This window comes from Chenopodium quinoa, unplaced genomic scaffold (assembly GCF_001683475.1).
Source record: "Chenopodium quinoa cultivar QQ74 unplaced genomic scaffold, ASM168347v1, whole genome shotgun sequence".
Classification (NCBI taxonomy): Eukaryota; Viridiplantae; Streptophyta; class Magnoliopsida; order Caryophyllales; family Amaranthaceae; genus Chenopodium; species Chenopodium quinoa.
The window spans coordinates 6,088,687-6,113,598 of NW_018744878.1; the positions used below are offsets into that span (position 1 = coordinate 6,088,687).

General features: G+C 34.1%; 2 protein-coding genes, 1 long non-coding RNA gene and 1 pseudogene across 3 annotated transcripts; 1 reads left to right on the forward strand and 3 right to left on the reverse strand.

Moving 5' to 3' along the window:
- Positions 1 to 4,442: 4,442 nt before the first annotated feature.
- Positions 4,443 to 7,189, reverse strand: LOC110705791. Its single transcript, XM_021883727.1, has 7 exons — positions 6,975 to 7,189; positions 6,756 to 6,877; positions 6,565 to 6,617; positions 6,239 to 6,302; positions 6,087 to 6,129; positions 5,931 to 5,978; positions 4,443 to 4,951 (listed from the first exon to the last, which is right to left on the reverse strand). Exons 1-7 carry the CDS (start codon positions 7,050 to 7,052, stop codon positions 4,790 to 4,792), a joined length of 570 nt encoding a protein of 189 aa, XP_021739419.1. The 5' UTR covers positions 7,053 to 7,189; the 3' UTR covers positions 4,443 to 4,789.
- A 1,819-nt stretch (positions 7,190 to 9,008) lies between these two features.
- LOC110705792 lies at positions 9,009 to 9,572 on the reverse strand. The gene is made up of 3 exons (XR_002508131.1): positions 9,491 to 9,572; positions 9,305 to 9,403; positions 9,009 to 9,201 (listed from the first exon to the last, which is right to left on the reverse strand). It is a non-coding gene; the product is annotated as an uncharacterized LOC110705792 (long non-coding RNA).
- A 7,212-nt stretch (positions 9,573 to 16,784) lies between these two features.
- Positions 16,785 to 20,592, reverse strand: LOC110705282 (annotated as a pseudogene).
- Positions 20,593 to 22,589: 1,997 nt separating this feature from the next.
- On the forward strand, positions 22,590 to 24,580 carry LOC110705795. Its single transcript, XM_021883730.1, has 3 exons — positions 22,590 to 23,129; positions 23,914 to 24,047; positions 24,133 to 24,580. The coding sequence occupies exons 1-3, from the start codon at positions 23,045 to 23,047 to the stop codon at positions 24,448 to 24,450; spliced, it is 537 nt and encodes a 178-aa protein (XP_021739422.1). The 5' UTR covers positions 22,590 to 23,044; the 3' UTR covers positions 24,451 to 24,580.
- The last annotated feature ends 332 nt before the right edge of the window (positions 24,581 to 24,912 follow it).

Below are 24,912 nucleotides of genomic sequence, written 5' to 3' on the forward strand. Positions count from 1 at the left end.
TTTATTTCCGGGCTAAAAAAAGTTTAAAAAAATCCAAAATTGAAGGCTAATATTCACGCTTTTTGAGAAATTTCGGAGGTTTCGGGGCCCAATGTCGAAAAGGCTTGAGATTTAAGGGGATACATCTTGGAGTCATATAATTCCGATTGGAACCATATATTCTCATTCTATGTTGTCATAAATATTCGTGGTAAGCTTGAATTCATGAAATCGGTGCAAGTTGTAAATCGGTAAATTAGTCGTTTAAAGACGAATTGGATGGTTCCATCCAACCAATTAGAATCCTAGAGGGTATTAGTGAGCATGGTAAACATTTCGGCAATTTTTATTTTCGGGCAAAAAAAAATGAAAAAATTACAAAATTGAAGGTTAATATCCACACTTTTTATGAAATTTTGGAGGTTTCCGGGCCCGATGTCGAAAAGTTTTGAAATTCTAGGGGATATATCTCGGGTCATATAATGCCGTTTGGAACCATATATGATCATTATTTGTTGTTATAAATGTTCGTGGTAGGATAGAGTTAATGAAATTGGTGCAAGTTGTAAACCGGTAAATTGGTTGTTTAAAGGCAAATTGGATGGTTCCACCCACCCAAATGGACTCCCAGCGGGTATTAGGGACCAAGGTAAACATTTTGGCAACTTTTATTTTCGGGCGAAAAAAAGTATAAAAAAATTCCAAAATTGAAATCCACACTTTTTGAGAAGTTTGTGATGTTTCGAGGCCCGGTGTCGAAAAGTTTTGAGATTTTAGGGGATACATTTCGGGATCAAATAATTTCGTTTGGAACCATATATGATCATTATATGTTGTCAGAAATGTTCGTAGTAGGTTTGAGTTGATTAAATTGGTGCAAGTTGTAAACCGGTAAATTGGTCGTTTAAAGGCAAATAGGATGGTTCCACCAACCCATTTGGTCTCCCAGAGGGTATTAGGGACCATTGTAAATATTTCGGCAATTTTTATTTCCGGGCAATAAAAAGTAAAACAATTCAAAAATTGAAGGCTAATATCCATGCTTTTTGTGAAATTTCGAAAGTTTCGGGGCTGGTGTCAAAAAGAATTGAGATTTTAGGGGATATTTCTCGGGGTCATATAATGTTGTTTGGAACCATAAATGATCATTATTTGTTGTCATAAATGTTCAAGGTAGGCTTGAGTTAATGAAATTGGTGCAAGTTGTAAACCGATAAATTGGACATTTAAAAGCAAATTGGTTGGTTATTATATTAGGGGATACATCTCGGGGTTATATAATGCCGTTTGGAACCATATATGATTATTATATGTTGTCATAAATTTTCGTAGTAGGCTTGAGTTAATTTAATCATTGCGAGTTGTAAACCGGTAAATTGGTCATTTAAAGGCAAATTGGATGGTTCCACCCACCCAATTGGACTCCCAGAGAGTATTAACACTACAAAAAAATGAGAATAGGCAACACTTAAGATTGCAACACTTACATAAATGTTACTCTTAATAATCTAACGCAACAATACTTATTTGTTACCTTGAACTAAAGTAATAACAGAAAAAAAAAAAAAAAAAAAGTGTTGCTCTAGACTATATAAGGAAACAGTCGCTGAAAGTGTTACCTTTTTCTTGTTTAAGACAACAAATATAATAATTGTTGCATGAAAAGATAATAATAATAAAACTATTGTTTGAAAAATGTAAATTAATATCTATGTTGCCATCTATAGCAACATTTATATTAAAATGACAACACACACACACACACACACACACACATATATATATATATATATATATGAGCAAGTTTGGTAGAGTTGGTGGAGAACTCACCTTGTGACTCTGAGGTCACAAGTTCAAGCCCTACCAACTACTAAATGCTTGGGAGTGACAACGTTTTTCATTTGTTGTCTTTGTTAAAGTGTTGCCTTATGTATCATTTTACCTAAGCTTTCAAAATTAGTGCCTTTGAATAAAAATGTGATGCCTTATGAATAGACAATGGGGGCATAAATTACGCCTCATATGTGTTGTCTTAGCTACAAGGCAACACTTTTTTTATATTAGGCAATGGTTTTGCATTGTTACCTTTGCTTTATTTTTTTGTAGTGTAGAGATCATGGTAAATCCTTTGGCAATTTTTATTTCCGGGCGAATTAAAGTCAAAAATTCAAAAATTTAAGGCTATATCCAAGCTTTTAAAGAATTTTTGAAGTCTTCGGGGCTCGGTGTTGAAAAGTGTTGAAATTCTAGGGAATACATTTCGGGGTCATATAATGTAGTTTGGAACCATATATGATCCTTATTTGTTGTCATAAATTTTCGTGGTAGGCTTGAATTAATGAAATCGATGTAAGTTGTAAAACGGTAAATTGGTCGTTTAAAGTTAAATTGGATGGTTCCACCCACCCAATTGGACTCCCAAAGGGTATTAGAGATCATGGCAAACATTTCTGCAATTATATTAGGGCAAAAAAAAAGTTAAAAAATTCCAAAATTGAAGGCTAATATCCACACTTTTTGAGAAATTTCGAATGTTTCGGGGCCAGGTGTCGAAAAGCATTGAGATTTTAGGGGATACATCTTGGGGTCATATAATGCCGTTTGGATCCATATATGATCAATATATGTTGTCATAAATGTTCGTGGTAAGCTTGAGTTGATGAAATCGGTGCAAGTTGTAAACCGGTAAAGTGGTCGTTTAAAGGCAAATTGGATGGTTCCACCCACCCAATTGTACTCTCGGAGGGTATTAAGGACCATGGTAAACATTTCGGGAATTTTTATTTTCAGGTGAAAAAAAGTCAAAAAAATTCCAAAATTGAAAGGTAATATCCACGCTTTTTTTTTTGAAAATTTGGAGGTTTCAGATAATGCTGCAATTCGGGTTTGTGTCGGTAAGAGTGGGTTTGGTCATCTCGGGTCGGGTCAATTCGGATTAATTCCATCACCTATGCGGGTCGGGTTTGGGTTAGGTCATGCTTGTGTCGGGTCACGTCAGGTCATACTTCTTATCGGGTTTAGGTTGGGTTAATAAAAAGTCCGGTTACATTCGGGTCTGTTGAACTATAGGTCGGTTTAATTCAGGTTTTCACGGTTTAAAACGGGTTAGGGTAATTCTAGGGTTTGAGTCAGGTTTGGTTTAAGTCAATTATTTGCGGGTTAAAATTAGGTCGGGTCTTTTTCGGGTTTTAGTCAAGTTCGGTTCAAGTCAATAATTTGCGGGTTATAACCAGGTCGGGTCCTTTTCAAGACGGGTCATTCTCGGGTTGAAGTCGGGTTTGGTTCAAGTTAATAACTTGTTGGTTATAATCAAGTTGGGTCATTTCCAAGTCGGGTGATTCTCGTAGTCATGTCGGGTTATGTTCAAGTCAATAATTTGCAGGTTACAATCAGGTCGGGTCATTTCCAAGTCAGGTCATATTCGGGTTCAACTAACTATAAATAGATAATTATCATTTTTATCAAGCTAATTATTTCCTTTGACTATAATATATATGACAATATAATAGGGAACTATAGTTTATAATTTAGGAAGATAATTATCTCCTTTGACCATGCAACAAATTAACTCTTAAATTTGAGGATGATGCTCTTTTCTTTTGCTGGCCTGGACCGACTTGGTCTCCCAAGGCAAAATGCTTTGATCAACAATAATAAGGTGGTCTAAATTGCATTTAAGGTGATATGAAATCGGGTCAGTAACAATTTGGGTTGAATTTAGGTCGGGTCAATAACAAGTTGTGTTGATTTCGAGTCGGGTTAGTAACAGATTGGGTTGAATTTTTTGGGTCGGGTTATTAATAGGTTTGGTAAAATTCGGGTCGGGTCAATAACAAGTCAGGTTGAATTTGGGTCAGGTCAATAACAAGTCGGGTTGATTTTGGGTTGGGTTTGTAACAGGTTGGGTTTAATTCGGGTCGGGTAGGAACGGGTCGGGATGAATTCAGGGTCAGGTTAGTAACAAGTCGGTTAAATTCGGGTTTTGACGGGTTAAAATGGGTTTGAGTTAATTTCGGTTCAAGTCGGGTTCGGTTCAGGTCAATAATTTACGGGTTACATTCGGGTCGGGTCGGGTCATCTCCAGGTCAATTCATATTCGGGTTCGGGTCTCACATATTCGGGTCAACTCGGGTCTTGGGTTAGTTCCAGGTCGGGTTTGGGTCACCATTTTTTTCGAGTTCAGATGGGTCGGTTAATAATCGAGTTTGAGTCGAGTCAACTTTTGACAGCTCTAGTGGTGAACACTTATCTCCTTGAATTGCTTCGTTATGGGGCACTTAAAGAAATCTTGATGCAAAATCACCAGCATGATCGTTGATCAATCCCAATTGCATTATAAGTGCAATATCCCCAACACATTCTGCGTTAGGCAGCAAGTAGAGGAAAAGAGGCTCATCAATATACCCAAGGCTAAGCAGGACATGAGTAGCAAGGTTAAATTTTTGCTCGGCAACATCTAATAGTAGAGGAACAAGATATTTTGATATGATACATTAGGTACATTCATAAAATACATGAATTGTATGCTGTCAATTCGAGAGAAGTAGGAGAGGATATAGACCGGTTTTTTTTTTATCACAGCAGATACGTTTGAGCTTAAACATTCTGGCCTTTGCTTGGCAAATACAGGTAGAGAGCCAGATGTGGCATCAATGTCTCTGTTGTGTGCTTGACTATGTTTAGCTCAGGCAAAAGAATGACAAAAAAGGCCATAACTCATTGATCCATCATTAACAATGACATCGTCAAAATTTCTCACATCGCGAAAAACCACTCCAGATTCGATATTAAAGATACACTTGCCAATGGCTTAGTTACAGATCTTGACACCATCTTCACCATCACCATTGTCTTCGTCATCTCTGCTCAATTCCGCATATTCATCTAGTGACACAGCAGAAAACAATTCCTCAACTTTCCCATCCTGAACGGCCGGGGTTTTGTCTTGCCCTTTGGCTTTATCCTTGTTAATCTGTTGCAATAAGTTGGCAAATTTAATGACTCAATGAAACATACAAATTGAGCAACACCAGCACTGATGTAACAATAATATCGAGTAAAAACTTTCATCAGTCATCAGCATAGACCAATAACAAAGTTGACAAAACTAATAACACGGGATAAGCTTGAATACTTGATACAGTACATTGTTCTCCCATATTGTTTACCAGAAAACCTTTATGACCCAGGTGTTAAGCAATTATAGATTTTTGGCTTGAGGATTAGGGAATTTGAAAACCAATGTCATGGTAGCGATAATATTACTACCACCCATCCCTATATATTCATATTGTATAATAATCAATAAAGGTATGCAACAAGTAGATAGCAAGCAAAGTCAAAAGCTGAATGCATAGGTTCCACTAATATTATTCAAAAATTACAATATGAAGATTATGTTTACAAACATGGTGCTCTCAACTTATTCAATAAATTCAACACAAATACATTAAGTTTACGTAAGTCAAATTAATTTGAAGAGAACACAACCTATGACCATCATTTCATGCAGCATCAGCCTATGCATTCAATCTTATAGAAAAGGCTTGGGTTTCAATCTATACTCAGCAAGCTTACATCTAAGCATTGCATGTGGTTTTCTTTGTTGCTTTAAATGGACAGCTAATTCATATTTTCTCAGTTTGTTACTATAGTTTCATAAGGACGGCACAATTGAGCAATCCGCTAAATTAAAGTAGCAATTATCCAAGGTAGTAGGCAGACACAGTTACCAGCTTACCGCCAGATGATCATAAAAGTTCTATAACCAAGTTTAAATTATACATTCACGGTAGCTTTTATGTCATTGGGCTCATCCGTACACAGGAGGAACGTTAGTGAAGGGAGTAAGTTCAATAAAGGCAAGTTTCCCAACTATTACTGAATATAGTACGAAATGACTGCCAAATAATAGGCAAAACAGCAAAAGTAACAGACAGCAGATGACTTACAGATCGCAATAGCGTCCTCCTATCTCTCTCTCGAGCATTCTTTATAGCCTGCATTATGACACAGAAATCCAAACTATCAGATATCAAACGAAAAAACAACTACAATCTTTTCTCCCCACATTATTAGCTACTTATGTTAGAAGACAATGTCATTACCTCCTCAAGCACCTTCTGCTCAGCTTCTACTTCTGCCGCATCCCTAAATAGATTCACAAAGTTCACATATCAAACAAAACTACAATAAGAAATATAGCAATTATAACAACATAGTTTACAATCTCAAAATTTAAGGAAAGTAAGATCAAAACCTTCCAACAAGCTGACCCACGCGACTACAACACTTAGCACATACACCCTGTTCTTTAGCACAGCCTGCAACCCATTCCAAAGACAAAGAATCACACTTAAGCATTTTTTATTTATATTATTGTGGGTTGTGTAAGGAGCCGCAAAAGGCAATGATGTAGACGGGATTTGATCTAAGTCCTTGACTAGTTGGGTATTACAATTTAAATTGGCAATAACAATTTCAATCTTTGAACCCTAAAATTTCAACTTAGCAGCTGCATTGCATAACATAATCAATAAAATTCTAAGCATTAAAATAAGTTAAATAAAAAGGATTAAGACAAACCAGGGCAGAGATTAAGGTAAGCTTGACGAACAGCCCGCTTAGAACACTTCTGACTGAAAAATTAGCACAATAAATCACAAATTAAATCAATACCCATTATTCATTAACAAATTAAATCACAACCCATAATCAAAATTCATCAATACACCCAATTAAAAGTATCTATTTTTAGAAAGGATAAAAAAAAAAACCATTTAGAGGGTTCAACAAGGGGTTTATATTTGCCATATTTGCGCTTCCATTCAATTTGATCTCTACAACGAGGACAAACCCCTGTAACTTCTGGAAATGGCCTGAATCTTCCACCTGGTTCCTGAATTTGTAAACAAAGATATATTCTTCAATAAATTAGAAAAAAAAAAAGAATTTTTTTTAAAAATTTATTAGTTTTATTAATTGAATTTTTGTACCGTTTCATTGATTTTGATACCAAGATGGGGTTTCCATGCGAACTTGTTCTGATGCTTAGGTGGACCTTTCTTGCTCATCTTGTTGAATTAGCTCAAGATTGAAGATGAAGTAGCGCAAATGAGCTTCAATGGCGGCTAAACGCTAGGTTTTGCACTAGTAGAACAGAAAATTTGTGAATTTGTTATTCTTTTCATCTTTTGGCTCTTTTATGAATTTCTGATACGTAGTATTTTTATATGGGCCGTTTTATGATAGGGCATGGAAATCGGATATAATGGTCCAATAATAATAACGATGAATTTACTATTGAATAGAAGCCCAATAGATGGCCCAAATGGAATTATTGCTTAATCTTTATGGGTGCTTATGAGACGAGGCAACTCGCGAGTTCTTCGAGTTTTCAACTCAGTCAAAACTCAAATCAAGCTTGATATTTAAGTGTTAATGAGTTGAGTCGAGTCGAGTAGCTCGTGAGGAGCTCGAATTCTTTTACTACCTTCTATTTTTTTTAGTTGCAACTTTGGAGTATTATTTGAGAGACATAAAATATTTCAAAGTTGTAACTAAAAAAAATCGGAGGTAGTATATAATATTATATTTACTAAAAATTTATTTTTTTGATTAAAAAAACTTTTTTTTATTTACATTAATAATTAACAAATAAAACATTATATTTCCTTAAAAAAAACATTATTCATGTACTCGTATCGTCATATGTATATTTCTCAAATGAGAATATTACATAAATGAAGCGATTGTACACTAAATAGAGAATTCTAATATGATAGATCAAATTGCAAGCTACTCGAGATCGACTCGGGCAAATTTGATCAAAGTTGACTTGGTCAAAACTTGACTCAATTATGCTCGACTCCATATGTTAACAATACAAGTTGAGCTACCCCAAGCTCGAAAACTTAAACTCGACTCGCATCATAAGCACCCCTAGTTATCATGTTTATTATTAGGGTGGGAGATTTTTTTTTTATTTTTTTTAAATTAAATGTGTGACAAACGAAGTTCTTTTCATTTTTGTACATAGGTCATAAATTTATTGGTTAGTGGACTAGTTATCCTCAAGCATGTTTTGTATCTTGCTATTAGGTTCCATTCCTAGCAATTTAAATGTCCGAGGCAGGATAATAAGTTTGGGCCTCTACTAGTCATCTACATAGAGTATGTTCGGCAAAATATAGATGTGAAGGTAGCTGTAGCTGTGGAGATCGATGTTAGCTGTGTATGTAGCTGTTAGTTGTGAAGATAAATAATTTAGATATGATGATTCGGTAAAGTAACGGTTGACTAGCTGTTACCTATACAAATCAACATTTTATTTTTAAAACTATAGATTAAGGGTCTGTTCTCTTACGTTGAAATTCAATTCAGTTCAGTTCAGTTCAGCTCAGCTCCTAATTTCCTTCTCTAATAAAATATTCATTTTAGTTCAGTTCACTAGTAGAAAAAGGCTCATTTGCGTCGCTCATTTATAGTGTATTTGCGTCGCTCCTAGGCGCGACGCAAATAAGAGTCATTTGCGTCGCTCCTTTATAGATAAACTTCTTTTTTGTTATTTGCGTCACTCCTTTATAAAGGAGCGACGCAAATGACTCTTCTGATAAACTTCTTTTTTGTTATTTGCGTCACTCCTCTATAAAAGAGCGACGCAAATGACTCTTCTAATAAACTTCTTATTTGTTATTTGCGTCACTTGTTTATATAGGAGTGATGCAAATGACTGAGTAGACACTACAAAATTGTTGTATTTGCATCACTTGTTTGTTTAATGAGTGACGCAAATGAGGTGATTTTTTTTAAATTATAATAATTGCCTTGTATATGTTTGTAGTACCTGTTTTCCTTACTAGTGGTATAAAGTAATATTCTAACGCTAATATAATTGAAATTAAAATGCAATATTATTGAATAATGCAAATGTAAATTTCGGCATAGTCTCCTTTGTAATTTGGCCTACCCATAAAATTGGGAATGACGACATTATATTAACAACATGTCCAATAAATTACATCTCAATATCATAGACATTATACTCATCATCCCAACACCAATTAACCAAATTCATTCATTTCAAGCCTATAATCCAAAACAAGAGTCCAACATGCGCTAAGTGTAAATCTAAAGTTCAACATTACATATAAAATACTCTGCCCAAATATCTCGAATCTCATTTATCTCCTCCTCGGTGTACGGTGTAGTTCTTGAAAAATCCTATCAACACAACAAATATACAAGAGGAAAGTTTTAATTCAAGATTGTAGCTAACAACAAATTGTATTTATCAAACAAAAATGAAATATTTGACAACTCATACCTGAATAAGATCCTCATTGCTATGGTGATGTTCAAGTATTTCGTACATATAACGCATGACGTAGTAGCCATACTCACGTCCACCCAATTGTTGAGGACACTACATGTAATATATTTATAAGTTGAATTAAATTGTTATACTTAAATTATTAAGAAACTAAAAGTTAGGGTAAGAAATTAAGGTAACCTGTCCCAAATGCCATGTCAATTTACTTCCCCTAGATTGTCCACTTAATGCTTTAAAACTTTGAAAAGCACTACACATTTGAAACAAATAACATATATATTACCCTTACACACCAGAACCTCGTATATATACCACAAGTGAAGACAATCTCGTATGCGTACTACCGCCTTAATCGTTTATCCACAACCAGTACCTCGAGCAACTTGTGGAATTCACTTCCGCATAATTAAGAATCTGCCATAAAAAATTACATATATTAAACCAACATAGTTGATTCAACTTAATCTGTCATGTGACATAAAAGTTGTTATTCGGCATTGCTTATTAGCCAATCATGGTGTAAAACTTGAAGACCTGAAACGAGTGTTAAGCCATCCGCAGGTATTTAGATCTTATACTAATCAGAAAAGTACTTGGTACTCCGTATTAAATAAGCAGACAAGATAGTTTGAAAACAAGAAACTCAAAAGACCATACAAACATACAAAGACTTGCACAACAAAACTGTATGGCAATCACCCCTCCAGAAGCTCCACAGAGAGCTGCCGGTATAGTAAACAATTGCAAAAACAGCCTCTTTATACTTGAAAGTATCTCTTGACATTACCCAGTGGGCTGTGGCATTCTCATAACACAACAGATATAAGAAGACAACATACCAATGATCTAATAGCAACCAGGGCACGAAATTTTGAATCTAGATCAATACTCTCTGCTTCAGCAATCTGCAACCAGAGAATAAATCAAACTTTTTACCCAACAAATAAAAGTAGCACTTCTGCATTATTATACTTAAACAATTTGTAAGCTCAATCCATGAGCATCGCAAATACTCCTCGATTTTAAATTATCTTTTAAGTTTTCCAAACAGATTTAGTAATTGTTGGCCACTGTATACAATCAAAATTTATTAATATATTCCTACATTCTCAAACATAAATGCAAAATGATCCCATTGAACAGTTGAATCTGAGCAAGCATTATAAGATTGCTATAGTTTTAATTGCATCAACACATAAGACAGAAACTTAATACAAAGGGCAGTTGAAAGGAACCAGAGGATTTTAGTATTTTACCTCAAGTGCAGCTGATAGTACTTGTAATTGCCCTTCTTCATCTCTCTTTTCAATCAACAGCACAGCAAAGCTAATACAATTACAATGGTCAGGCAACAACATTTCATAGTATCAGTCCACAGAAAACCTCAAAAAACACTCTTCTAACATATATGTAAATACTGACTTCCAACTAAATAAGAGACCCAATAACATATATGTAAACACTGACTTCCAACTAAATAACATATATGTAAACACTGACTTCCAACTAAACGAGTGCAAGTCTTACATGTATTTTGTAATTTATTTAGCAGCATTTTTACAGCAAATTAAAGATAAGACAGTTGAAAAACAACGGTCAATGTTATTGAATTTAATGGCCAGGATGAAGATCAACAACACGTGGCTTATCTATTTTTGCAAAACCGCTTATATAGTCATACCATGCACTCGATTTTAGTTATATATTTGAAATCAGTAATATATTGCAAACCAGCAGCACAAAAATCAGCAGCTCAAAGATGCAACCAGTTATATATTCAACTAAAATCTGCCATATATATTTTCTAATTAATGAACTAACACTAAACCTGAAATTAAACTAAGTCATTGTTCAAGTTAAATGTTACATTCTATCTACCATGAAAAGAATGAACATAAATAGAAGCAATCTTACCTTAGGTGAAATTGACTTCACAAATTCAACAATGTCAAGCCGAAATCCCCCCTCGATTTATTGTTGTTGTAATTTCTTGACTGAAATTCGAACAATTTCTATTTATGACTGAAATGGGGGATTTCGAACCCTTAAACCCAGAAAAAGACGTAATTCGAACAATTATTGTTACTGTAATTTCTTGACTGAAACTATTGTTGCTGTAATTTCTTGACTGAAATTCGAACAAAAATTATTTATGACTGAAATGGGACGAATTTCTTAGGGTATATTGCGTCGCTGCCAAAAACCCAAGAAATCCCCCCTCGAAATCCCCCAATCGAACTTGAAGACCGAAATTGAATTTTTTGGGGTTTCTAGGGTTCGAATTTGTATGCTTTTGAGTTGATTTTTTGCTCGAAATGGGGGATTTTTGGTCGGAAACAATCAATTTTTTTGGGTTTAAGGGTTCGAATTTCTTAGGGTTTTTGGTCTAAATTTTTGCTCGAAATTGCTCGGATTTTCTTCAACTTGACTGCAATTTTAATTTAGATGTTAAATTTGCTGGGGAATCGCAGTTTTTTTGGCCTGATTTGTTGGATTTCAGAGACAAATTTGTGGGTGTTTTGCTGTAGCAATTCACTGGAATTGAAGAACTCTTGTTTTTTTTCTTTTTGTTTAGTGAATGTAGGCGTATGTGATGAAAAACTAAAGTAAAAAAACGCAGAAAATCTAAAGCCAAAAGAGTTATTTGCGTCACTTTATTATAAAAAAACGACGCATAACCTTGTTTATGATATTGTACACACCTCATATGCGTCACTCATGTAGTAAAAGCGTGACGCAAATTACTTAATCACTTATTTGCGTCGCTTGTTAACAAATGAGTGACCGCAAATAAGTTTATTAATTGCGTCGCTTTAATAAATAAGAGCGACGCAAATGAGAGAAAGCTGAAATGCACTTGAGTTTTACGTCGCTTCCTGAATAACATGTGACGCAAATAACTTAAAAGGATGGTAAAAATAAACATTTGCTTCGCTCCTTAGAATGAGTGACGCAAATATGGGGACGCAAATGTACATTTTTCTACTAGTGGTTCAGTTCAGTTCAGCTCAGTTCAGTTGAGTTCAGTCAATGAGAACATACCCTAAATTTTCAACAGCTACCTGAAAAGCTACCTCTAATTTCAAAAGCTAATCTTTTTAACTTTTCATAAAAGCTACATCCATCACTAAAAGCTACCCAAACCACTATTTTGCCAAACACTCACATTTTTTGTCAAGTAGTGATTTGACTTGGTCAAACCACTAAAAGCTACTCAAAATCTAGCGCCGAACACGCCCATAGCATGTACGAGCATTCATTTACCACTTCCTCCATTTTTAACTACTTGTTTCACTTTTCTTATTTAACTAATTCCTCCATTTTTATATATTTGCTTCATTTCTCTATGCATGGAGTTTTAGGAGAAATTGGAGAAAGTAATAAAATATGGAAGTAGTGGGGTTGGTGGAAGAATAAAAAATTGTAAAAAACCAAAAGTAGTGGAGAGAATTGAAGGAGAGATAATATGGTGTGAAAATTAATTAAATATTGTAAAAACTTTCCAAATAAGGAATTGGAGCAATTATTTAAAAACGGCCGGAAAAGGAAAGTGGAGCAAATATTTTAAAACGGAGGGAGTACTTGCTTCACTTTTCTTATACAGTACGACCACATTTTATCGTTTGCTCCATTTCTTATTTTTTAAAATTTTTAACCACATTTTACCATTTCCTCCCTTTAGTGGTCTCATCATATTAAATTTTAATATTTTTCATATATTCTCCCCCCCTCTTCACTTATACTTACTTTTTCCTTTTTATAATTTTTTTTTTATTCTTCAATAAGCTTCGATTCCATTATTTTTCCTATAAAAAAAAACCTCCAATTCCATTATAAAATATCTATCTATTAATTATTATTAAAACAAAAGTTGATGATGTCACCAAATACCCACGTGTCGCTTTCTCAATAAAAAATTTCCCGCCTAAATGCAATGATGATGTCATCTTTTTTTTTTTTTTTTAGAGATATCATATTTAACATTTAACTGTTGGAAGCTTCTACATTACAATTAAAACCTATCAATTTATCGTAGAAAATTGAAACAATTTTAAATAACACACTAATAAATGACATCCTACATTGAACTATGAATTATATTAGACAACGTTGAGCACAAATACTAAATTATAATTTTGATGAAAATATTAAAATTTAAAATTATAAAATATACGTAATTCTTATTTATAGTCATGTATAATAGCGATATATTTTTAAAATGTACAAATTAAAAATAGATTTTATATAAATTGTGCATCGCACAGGTTCTAACCTTTTTCTACTATTTTTCAAACTTCATGTCCTGAAAAATGGAGCAAGTAATCAAATACGGTGGGAGTATATATATTTATATTTACATATATATTTTTTTACACATACTAGTTTTAGATATCACAATTTCCTTGAAAAAAGATATACAAAACTACTCCGTAATATACTATTTCTTTTTCAAATTATGTTTAATAATTGAATCTTTTATCTCTCGCAAAAAAATTAAAAAATGAAATGAATGGGTATAGTATTTATGAATATTGAATGACTTGTAATTATATGATTTGTTCAGTTATTCAATAATATAGCTAGCATAAGGTGGCAAACTAAATAATGCAAAACAAATTAAGTGTTTAAGAAGCTCTAGTTAAACTCAGGAGAGACAAAATTTGAATAACTTTATACTACCGAATAAGTTGTTGCTTCTCGTTACTATCTAAAAAATAAATTTCTTAATTCGCCCAAACTTAAAGATAAATCATTTTTTTTAGGTATTTGATGAAATTATTTTTGTATAAAAAAATAAAAGTATTTGATGGATTTTATCATTAAAAAATGGCTCCAAGTTTTTTGGTGTTCAGATGGGGTGAGAATCGATCCCTAAATGTTTTAAAACCGGAAGGAAAACTCTAACCACTTGAGCTATCCCTTTCTCTCAAAGACTCCAAGTTTTTGAGAACTTGAGAATAATCATTAAATCCGGGTCGTAGACTTGTATTCAAGTGAAAGAGGCAAAACAATGTATGTCCCTTTACTCCTTTAGACAATCATAGACCTTTCTCATCCTGCAAATTGTACACAAAAATATTTGGGTGATTGTCATCTTTATTAATTTTGTTGTTACATAGGATTATTGTCATCTTCATCTTTGTTATATTCATGCTCAAATCAGATCAATTGCTCATTGGTAACATTACATATGTGCCCAATTGCCCATTCTCATGGGCACTTAGACCCACTAAAATCCTTACTCTAAAAATTGCAATAAAATCCTTTTTTTTTTGGGTAAATGATGGAAAAGTCACCTATAATAATATTACAGTTAGAAGAGATCAGATGGGTCACATGCATGCATACTATTCGATTGTAGTCATACGTACGATGTATATCTTAGTTACTGTATTTTGTTAACAGATAACGTCACGTATATAGAATCTTATGGGTAAAAGACGTTCTACCAATCTACCTTAATACTCAGTGGTCATACTCTACACGAATTGAAGTTCATTGATTAATGTAACATTTTCATGAAAATTGTATTGGTCCATAGCATAACTCCAGTCGTACAAGTTAATGAATATTTGTCTTGTTCAATATGGCATACAATATTACAATTTAATGTTTAAACTTACCAAGTACTACGACGACGACCATTGACTATTCAAGTCAATTACATGATCACTTTAATTTTGTGCAACTTGTACAATCACTATACGTTATAATCAATCAATTCAATACCACAATGTTGTAAGGAAAAAATTCAACATTTGCATGGAATTTGCTCTCCACCACTTAACGTACTCTTGATACATATCTAACTAGTGGACCTTTATTTGAACATGGAAATGACAAGAAAAAGGAACACTATTATAAAATAAAGCTGGCTAATTGTATGGGTTCGTTGATCTTGACTCTTGACTCGTTATGATAATTTAAACCGTCCTTTCAATTCATCACTCTCATTGTTGATCAATCATCTTTGTATATATTATTGAGCCACTTGTAGGACACTTCTTAAATTTGCTAGTCTCTTTTACTTTTATGTCTTTGCTTTGTTTGTCTAGTTCTAATAATTCTTGCTACTCTTCTTTTACTTTTCTTCATTTCCTACTTTTATAGTTACTTGATTAGTTTCACTCTCAAAGAAAGCTAGTATTGAAAGGATGCTGTTTGGTTTCTTTTTAAAAAGCAAAAGTCTAGTAAACAAAAGCAAAGAGATATAAGGTAAGAGATTTATTTAAAAAGTGACTTAAGTTCTTTAAAAAAGAATAAAAGTGACTTAAGTTCTTTAAAAAAAGAATAAACAGTGACTTAAGTTTTTTTTCCTCAAGTTTGAATATTGAAATACAAAAATGAGTTATTTTTTACCTTCAATGGTGATACCGTACACACTTTTTAATAGTGAGACTCTCTAAAGTATACAAATGTCACTTTCAATTTATGCCCACCAAATCCATTTCATTTTTAATACTATCAAATATGGGAAAATACAAGTTAATCTGCTAGATAAACGAATTTTTGTTAATCTGGTGGCATTTTTGTAAATATATTGAAAAAACAGGGTAATTTATTCAGTACTTTTGATGAGCTGTCCAACTACTATTTGCCTTTTGCTTTACTGTTTGGTAAGGAAATTATACATGTACCCCTCAACTAGTACATGAAAAGACGCATATACCCCTCCACTGATACTTGAAAAAACAATTACACCCCCAGATAAACAAATTATGTTTATCAACAAATTATGTTAATCTAGGGAATTGATTGGATATCCCTCATCAAATATTGTAAGATTAAATAATAATAATAATAATAATAATAATAATAATAATAATAATAATAATAATAAAAGGTAAACTTAACTAAATTATAAAATATATTAAAATATTGACAAGGAGCCCACACTTTTCGTTAAATGAGACTCAAAGTTGAATATCTAAACTTAACAACTTTCTTTTGGAGTTGCTAAGTTTAGATACCAACTTATTGTTATATATTATAAAAAATAACTACTTTCTCTCTTCTAAAAATACTCACTTGAGTCTCACCATAGGAGAGGGTTTAAAAGGAATAAAATAAAAGTGAATAGAACTTAGATCGAGTATTATTTCAAAAAAAAAAAAAAAAAAAAGAACTTAGATCGAGTAACTAACGAAAACCTAAAGTGAGTCGAACAAAATTAGGAAAATGCAGGGTTAAGTATTCCTTTCCATTTTATTTTTATTTTATTTTATTTTTTGTTTAGTCCATTTTTTTCACCTTATTTCTATGCAAGAAAAATAAGCTCATATAACATAGGGAAAAAAAAATTCTTACAAAGGTTTTGACTACCGAAATTCAATTTAAAACTTATATATTTATGATAATTTCATTTAAATGAATTGAGTGAATATAGAGCGCACTTTAGATACATGTTTGTTATTGCCTAAACCAAACCTTAGAAGAAGATTACTACTCCTTAACAAATATTTTGCTCAAAGGATGAAGTGATTTGTAATGATGATGTATATATCTCATATAGTCATATACATGGCAAAAATAAAAAATTACATGAAAGTTGTTTTTAATATAGCAATATAACTAGTTTCTTGTAAAAAAAGATGGAATAGATTCATCTTGATGTCGGATGAGTGATCTCAGAAAAGACTGAACCAGGTTTGGAATGAGCAAGATAATCCGAAGATGAACTCGTCGTAGATTTACTGTTACTGTCCATAAACTTCTTTGAAGTACCTTCGACAACACTACTTTGAGAAAAGTTATCTCCTGAGTTCGTCGATATATCATTATCTGTAAAACCAACATCGATAGCACTTAGATAACTAATACTTAGATCGAAACTTTCATCCGGTGTACCATTTGCGATGTTGTTATCTTCGGCAGTTTCTTGAAGTTGTAACGCAAACTCTAACCCCCACACTACGTCTCCCATCGAGGGACGCTCGATCGCTCGATCACGAACACACATGTTAGCTATCTCACCGAACTTCCTTAGACTCTCGGGTGCAATCTGCCCCGTAAGGTTCGGGTCTACAATAGTATGGAGGGTTCCTTTTTTGTAGTGACTTCGTGCCCATATTGCTAAATTTGCTTGTTATTTAGGAAGGTTTGGGTTCACTGCAGCGCGAGCACATAAAACTTCGAACAAGACTACTCCAAAGGAGTACACATCGGATTTCTCCGTCAATTGGTGACATCGATAGTATTCAGGATCTAAGTACCCTGCACTCCCTTTGACCGCGGTGCTAACATAAGTAGCACCCGCTTCAGTATGGTCAGGTCCAACCTTGGAGAGGCCAAAGTCGGAGACTTTGGCCGTCCACTTTTCATCGAGAAGGATGTTGGTAGACTTAACATCGCGGTGGATGATAAGGTGTTTTGCACCCGCATGGAGATAATGTAGGCCGCGAGCTGAACCTAAGCAAATCATTAGGCGTTGCTTCCATGACAATGATGTGTGACTTATTTGAGGGTTATGCTTATACAACAAGTGATCTCGTAGGGTGCCATTTGGCATGTACTCGTACACGAGGATCATCTCACCAAAGTCTTCACAGTATCCAATCAAGGACACCAAGTGCACATGTCTTAGCCTCGACAACATCTCGATCTCAGTTTGGAACTCATGAGCTCCTTGCTTTGATGTCGAGTTAAGGCGCTTGATAGCCACAGTAGTGTTTCCATCATCGAAAGTACCCTTGTAAACTTTTCCAAACCCACCAGTTCCTATAATAAGGTCTTTGTCGAAATCACGAGTGGCGGCCTTAATTTGGGCTAATGTGAAATACCGGCAAAGATCAGACGGCAGTTTAGAAGCCACACTAGCTGTAGTTACCGTGGAGCTGGCGGAATCATATAATGGTAATATCCACTTTAACTTGCTACTCTTCTCCGTGGTGGTTGTACTCACGTATTTTTGCTGCTTCTTATTCCTTCGATATATGATGATAAGACATACAAATATCAAAAGTGAAACTAGAGTCGCTCCAAGGATGCTTCCGATGATTAGAGGCAAATGTTTTGATTTTGCTGGTGTTTGTGTACTAATAGGAGCTTGTATCATACTTTTGGAGGGAGCAGGATTTGGTGCAGCAAGCGAACCACTTGTTGAGCTCAACTTGAAAATCTCCAGCCCATTGAGCAATGCATCGGCATAGCTAAATGCAACATAAATTACCAAGGATATCAAGTTTTGCAAATTAAAATTGCTTCAGTCAGAAATTAAAGTAAATACTTTTAAATACTCAGATTTTTTTTAATTTAAAATAAAAATAATGTAGCAATTTTAGCAAGGCATAATCCTTCGAAATAGTTGTACAAAAAATTTTGACATGCAACTGTTGTAAACATATGTTGTACATATACTAAATTATATTAACAAAAAAAATATGTTTGTCTATTTTAATCTACTCGCTTAATTAGCTTAGATGGACACAAAAAGTATGTTATCAAGTTAATTTACACTTATAGATTAGTTGCGTACTTGTTCATTTGATCAATTGTTTGTTAAAAAAAAAAACGAAATAGAATGAAGAACTTACTGTGTATCAAAGTCGGGAATAAGGGTCACCGAGAGAAGAACTCTGCTCCGGCTACTAGTTTCATTGACAAGAATTACAAAATCTGTATGAATTGGAATGTACAAGCCGCCAGCAACACGAAGGACATCCATATTTTGCCAGGCCATTTGATTGTTGATGTATATAGAGAACAATCTACGGTTAATATTGCTGAAGAAGGTAGAGTCTAACTCACAAAAATGGAGTCTCACCAGATAATTAAATCCATTATCAACCTCGAACTCCCATGTCATGTTCTTCTTTAATGTTGTAACATAACATGATTCAAATTAAAACCACTTTCTTTATACAAATATTTTATGAGAGTTAAATTAATTAAAGATATTATAATTCAAATTTCCCATTAGATGATGTGCTAAACAATAAGTTTTGTGTAAGACGGGTGTACATTAATTTCATTGTAAGACGGTCAGTTTAAGGGTAACTTTAACTATTTTTATGGTAACTTTAACCCCTTAAAGTGTAACTTATAATTGTATCTTATAGTTTCATGATTACATACTATAAAAAACTAATACTTGTAAGATAAATTAATATACACTCGTCTTTTTGGAGAATTTGGGAATAAACAATACAAGAGAAAGAGAAGTAATTACCGCACAAAGTTAACGTCATTGTACCAAGTCCGGTCAATCCCAGTGTCTTGAGAAGGATCCACAGTGTATCCACCAACATTCAACCGTATAACATTTTCCATAGCTAAAGAGTTTGGAAAATCATAAGGATCCAACACATAACCTGGAGGACCACCTTCTAGATAAAGAACTTGTTGCGGGTTATCCGATGACCGGTTAATGTACAGCCATTGAGGCACAGATATAATCTCTACGCTGTTGATGAACCCGAACCCATTAGGACTGCTTGGAGAGAAGGTTAAGTTGATAGATTTTTTACTATGATCTCGTTCTTCTGCTACGGTGACGTAGATCTCCCTCACAAGGCCATTACTTACTTGCGCTGTGGTATTTGGGTTGGCATTAGCGTTGGAAGCAACAAGGTATGCGCTAAAGTTGCGTAGTACTTGGAATCCATTTATTATGAGGTTGAGGGAAGATGTACTGGTGTCGATAACGGGGTTATAGATTGTCGAGGTTGGTGGGTATAAGTAGAGGCGGACGAGTTTAGGCCCCGAAGAATTGACGGGAATGGAATAAGTGACAGTGGCTCGAAACATTCTGGCCTTGTCATATGGTGATTTGACCCCCACCGCCGTAGCTGATGTGTTAGCAGCTACGGCGGATGGTGGATCAACGAGAAAATCTTCGTCGCTTCGCCATTCAAGGGATTGGTCAAATTTAGAGAGGCCAAATTTGATAAAACAATGGTCTTTTGGATGGTACGATTCATTATGTTGGTAAGAGGTAGCAATTGGTAGGAAGAGGAGTAGTGAGAAAATTGAAGGGAGAAGTTGAGGGTAGATAAGCATGGTTGATTGAATTATCTGCACAAGAAAATTAAATTAATGATGGGTATTGGGTAGTGCTAATTAGGATTCTGTGGAATTGAAATTTAAGGCTAGTATTAGCAGAGAGTTTTTGGTTTTTGGTTCATCTCTTTTACTCTGGAAGTCAATGTTTTTCTACGTTTACTATTCAACTCTATTATATGGAGACGAGTCAGGTGGTACAGAGTAAAATCTAATTTTGTGTATGTATTTTTAAAATTAGCTAAGAAAAGTCTTAATTTGCTACTTTGCGTGTCATTATTTTTTTCTTTGTTTTTTTTTTTTTAAAAAAAAAAAAAAATAAAAAAAATCAGTTATATTCTTTATTGAATCCTTACCATGATGCCAATTATATAAACATAACAGGATTTTAATTTGAAATTAAAAAAAATATATATATAGTTTGATTAAATTAATTTTTTTGGTTTTTACAAACATCAACATAATGATAAATTGATAATGTTAATTGGTGGCGTTGCTTGGTTTATAGGCTTAGAGAAATTGAGATATTGTCATATTGAGATGCATCCGTATCGGTTTGTTGTGTGTCCAAAACAACCCTGCAGACAGACCAATTATATCTTCAATTGAACTTATGCTCAGTAACAATTCTGTCACTCTTCAAGCACCATCACGCGGCCTGCATTTTTTTACACACAGCCAGTGTCTATCCAATATGCATTCCCAGCCAAGCCGTAGATTTGAAGGTTCAGTAAATTATTTAGCCAAGATAATAGTATGTGTATGTAACATATACTACGTAGTACGCAGCGTGTCATTATTTTCGAACCAAGATAATAGTATGTGTATGTAACATATAGTACGCACAAAGTGAGTATAAACTAAAAGAAATGGATATATAGACTAAAAAAAGTATGAAGTGTCATATTCAAATTGAAGTACTTAGGTATTGAAATGATAAAGGGGTAAGTTTGACAAGTTGATCGATGTTCTTATCATTCCATCTTTTTGAATCTACAAACATCATATCCATGATAGATTACATACATTTTATACCAAGCTACCAAAGCATGAACAATATAACAAATTACACTTTCGTTTAGGACACAAATAATTGACATCAGACTATCCCGGTACATTTAATCATCGGATCTAGACCCTGGTGCACGAGGGCATCTCAGGTACGGTTTGCACCTATCAGTTGACCCGCCTCCACATAAGCAGTTCCCATAAATGTTAGCTTTACAGATAAGGTTGTTCCGCATACCAATTGTTCCGGTGCATTGATTGGCAACGACAAGGTTGGTGCTCAAACTGAAAACTAGTAGGATCAACAGAAGAGTTGAAGGGGAGAAACAAGGACGACGAACGAACAGAATGTTACTCTTACTCATGGTGTTTACCTCTCTCGTATGATCGATTTAATTTCTTATAAAAATGGAAAAAATAAGTGTATTGTGTAGTATGTGATTGGGAGGTTACTTCTGAAGATATAAAATATCAAATGAAGCTTATATAGTGAATTTGATCTCATTAATTATGTAAATAGTACTTGACCCACCAATTATTTTATGTACTTTGTACAGCTTTTTCTAATACTCACTTATATATGGTCTTTTATTTGATAAATTCGGCTTCATCTTTAGTGAATAGTAAAGGCAACAAGCTTCACCATTGTTGATTCGCCAAAAAGTGTAGAAAGTTAGTTTAAATAAAATACAATATTGTACAAGACTACAAGTGAAATTTGTTGAAGGATTAATAAAAATAAGGCAAAAACCTTACTGAGTGAGCATGCATATTAATTATTAACTTTGATGATACAGTAATAGAGTAGTTTCATTCAAAACTTTTTATAAATAGTCATTTTATTTGAATACGCGTATAATATTAGTTTTCATGTGCCTAAAAATATCATTTTACTTTTCATGTGGTCGTCGGTGCAGCCGTATAGATGGGACATTTGGTGCACCCAATCTCACGGAAGCCAAGGACCAATGATATTGATCAGAATACTTATCTTGGGATGAAAATTGAAGTCATAAATTAGAAAAAATTAAAAATCACTTTACGGCGACTGACGCTTGCAGTCTACTACGGAGTATAATATCAGCAATGTACATAACTTAAGATGAAACTATCCACATTCAGTACGTACACAAAATAAAATAATAATTAAAAAAATGCTAAACTTATTGCAATCCTTCTCCTACATTATTAGCCTTATTACACTAACAGCCCTACTAATCACACCAAGCAGTTGCAAGACTAACAATTACCTCATCAACTGCGGATCACCCACCACCACCTCTGCGGATAACAAAACATGGTACACCGACGAGGACTCAACCTTCGCGCCTTTAACAGCCAACAAAGATGCCACGAAAGTAGCCCACGTCACCAATGAGGATCCATCCTATTCAGGCAAACCCCCTTGTAGCGGAGCTCGCATTTTCCATTCACCTTTCACTTATTCCTTCCCCATCTCGCCCGGCCCTAAAATCGTGCGCCTTTACTTCTACACTTCAGCCACCTACGACAATACCTCCGTTGATAACTTCTTTCTAACTCTAAAGGCCGACGGAGGCAATGGTTCCTTCACCCTTTTAGGTAACTATAGCGCTTATCTTCACCAGCAATTCTTCAAGAACTCTTTTCCTGATCCTGTTATTGGGAAAGAGTTCCTTGTTATGGCTACGTCCTCGCGGCTCAAACTTACCTTTTCACCCACATTGACGGGTTCTTTGGCCTTTGTCAATGGCATTGAGATTGCCGCGGTGCCAGACAACCTCTACGATTATTTCAACCCCCAATCTTCTGATGAAACATTGTCTTCCAACAGGTATACAAAGTTTCGGACTCTAGTAGATTAAAATTAAATAAACACTGTATTTTTATTTGTTCATTCTTTGGTAGTTGACATATTTTAAATTTCGACACTATTCATAAATTCTACTTTAATTTAATTTAGAATTTTGATAAATATAGTGCAATGTGAATTTGTAAAAATTGTTCTAATATATGTTTTCAAAATGTCACCTTATTAATTGTAACTTTTACCAATTAATGATTGAAAATAATAATGGGTGAACTTGTACATTGATAACCATAATAAACGAAAGAATAAACTAAAAAAACAAAGGAAATGCTCTCTCCGTTTTTAAATACTTGCTCTATTTGCCTTTTTCGGTCGTTTTTAAATACTTGTTTTATTTCTTTTTGGAAAATTTGTCAAAAATAACACGACCTTTGGCCGGTCTTCCCTAAATAACACCACCTTTTGATTATTCCACAATAACACCACCTTTCCTATACTTCTTCCCAAAATGAAACAAAATTATGGGTGACCTGATGCAGCAGGTAAACTTGATGACGTGGCCTGTATGTTGGGGTAAAGTCAAGGATTGACTTAAATTCCCCCTCCCCTTAGCCTACGTGGAATATAACCGTTAGGTTATTTCCACTTTCTCTATAAAATATCCCCCTACCCTGTTCTTTTCCCCTGTTCTTCTCCTCTTTGTTTCTTCCCTTTTTATTTTTTTTTGTTCGTTCTTTCTTTCTCCATCTTCTTTTTCCATTCTTTGAACTGAGCATGGCTGCTAGGAGGTCTAACTCATACGCATCAGGTTCATCCTCGAGCAACATCAGGGTTGGGAATGCGCAAGTTCGCTGCAATAATTGTGGGAAAAAAACTCTAATTAAGATAGTGAGAAAAGGCCCTAATTTTGGGATGAAGTTCTATGGTTGTCCTATGTGGCCAGTAAGTTAAATCTAACTTTGTGTTGAATTGTGGCAAATGGATTGTTTGTGTATTTATTTTGTTTATTGATTTGTAATTTGTGTAGGACACTCAGTGCGATTTTTTCAAATGGGTAAATGAGCACACTGATGTTGAAGAGTACCAGTTCAAGTTGTTGGAAAAGGATACTATCATATGTGAATTAGAGGTTGAACAAAATTTCAGAGATGAAAAAATAAAGAAATTGCAGTTGAAGAAAGCTAAGTTGGAGGAAGAATTGAAAGAAATGAAGAAAGAAGTCATTGAAATGAGGATTGAGTTAGAGAAATTGAGTAGGACTGGAAAAACTTTGTTTTTGGCAATGTTTGTTTCTTTGATGTTGTTTGTTGTTGTTTTTTTTTTAAATAGTTTGACTCATAACTAGGGGCTGTAATGGATGTGTTATGGATAAGCTATATTGAATAATGTATGGAATTTGGTTAGTTTTTGTTTACAATTTGCACACCTGTTTTGACAGCACTTGTATAATCTTTGATGATAGCAAATTTTGCAAAAAATGACATAAAAAATAGGCATAAAAAATGACATAAAAAATAGGCATAAAAAATGACATAAAAAATGACATTAAAATTAGGCCTTTGACATAAAAGTTGACATAAACTGATCACAGTAGTTTGCTAATACATCAAAAGAGGCCCAACATTGTTTAATAGCACTTGTTCAAAGTGCACAACCACATAAAAAAAACACAGCATGTTTGTTTAACAGAAACAAATGAAAATAGTACTAGTTCCATGGACTAAAACATAAGTACACAAAAGTTTCATGATTCTTCACGCATAAACCACAGAAAAGACTTCAGCTCCATCAAGGATTCAGGCTGCAC

Excerpts from the sequence above, each read along its gene's own strand:
- LOC110705791 (XM_021883727.1), bottom strand. The coding sequence starts at position 7,052 with ATGAGCAAGAAAGGTCCACCTAAGCATCAGAACAAGTTCGCATGGAAA. Across the intron at positions 6,878-6,974 it reads GTATCAAAATCAATGAAACG|GAACCAGGTGGAAGATTCAG; the intron begins GTACAAAAATTC and ends TTACAAATTCAG. Across the intron at positions 6,303-6,564 it reads TTACCTTAATCTCTGCCCTG|GCTGTGCTAAAGAACAGGGT; the intron begins GTTTGTCTTAAT and ends AATGGGTTGCAG.
- LOC110705795 (XM_021883730.1), top strand. The coding sequence starts at position 23,045 with ATGGCATTGAGATTGCCGCGGTGCCAGACAACCTCTACGATTATTTCA. Across the intron at positions 23,130-23,913 it reads GAAACATTGTCTTCCAACAG|GTTCATCCTCGAGCAACATC; the intron begins GTATACAAAGTT and ends CATACGCATCAG. Across the intron at positions 24,048-24,132 it reads ATGGTTGTCCTATGTGGCCA|GACACTCAGTGCGATTTTTT; the intron begins GTAAGTTAAATC and ends TAATTTGTGTAG.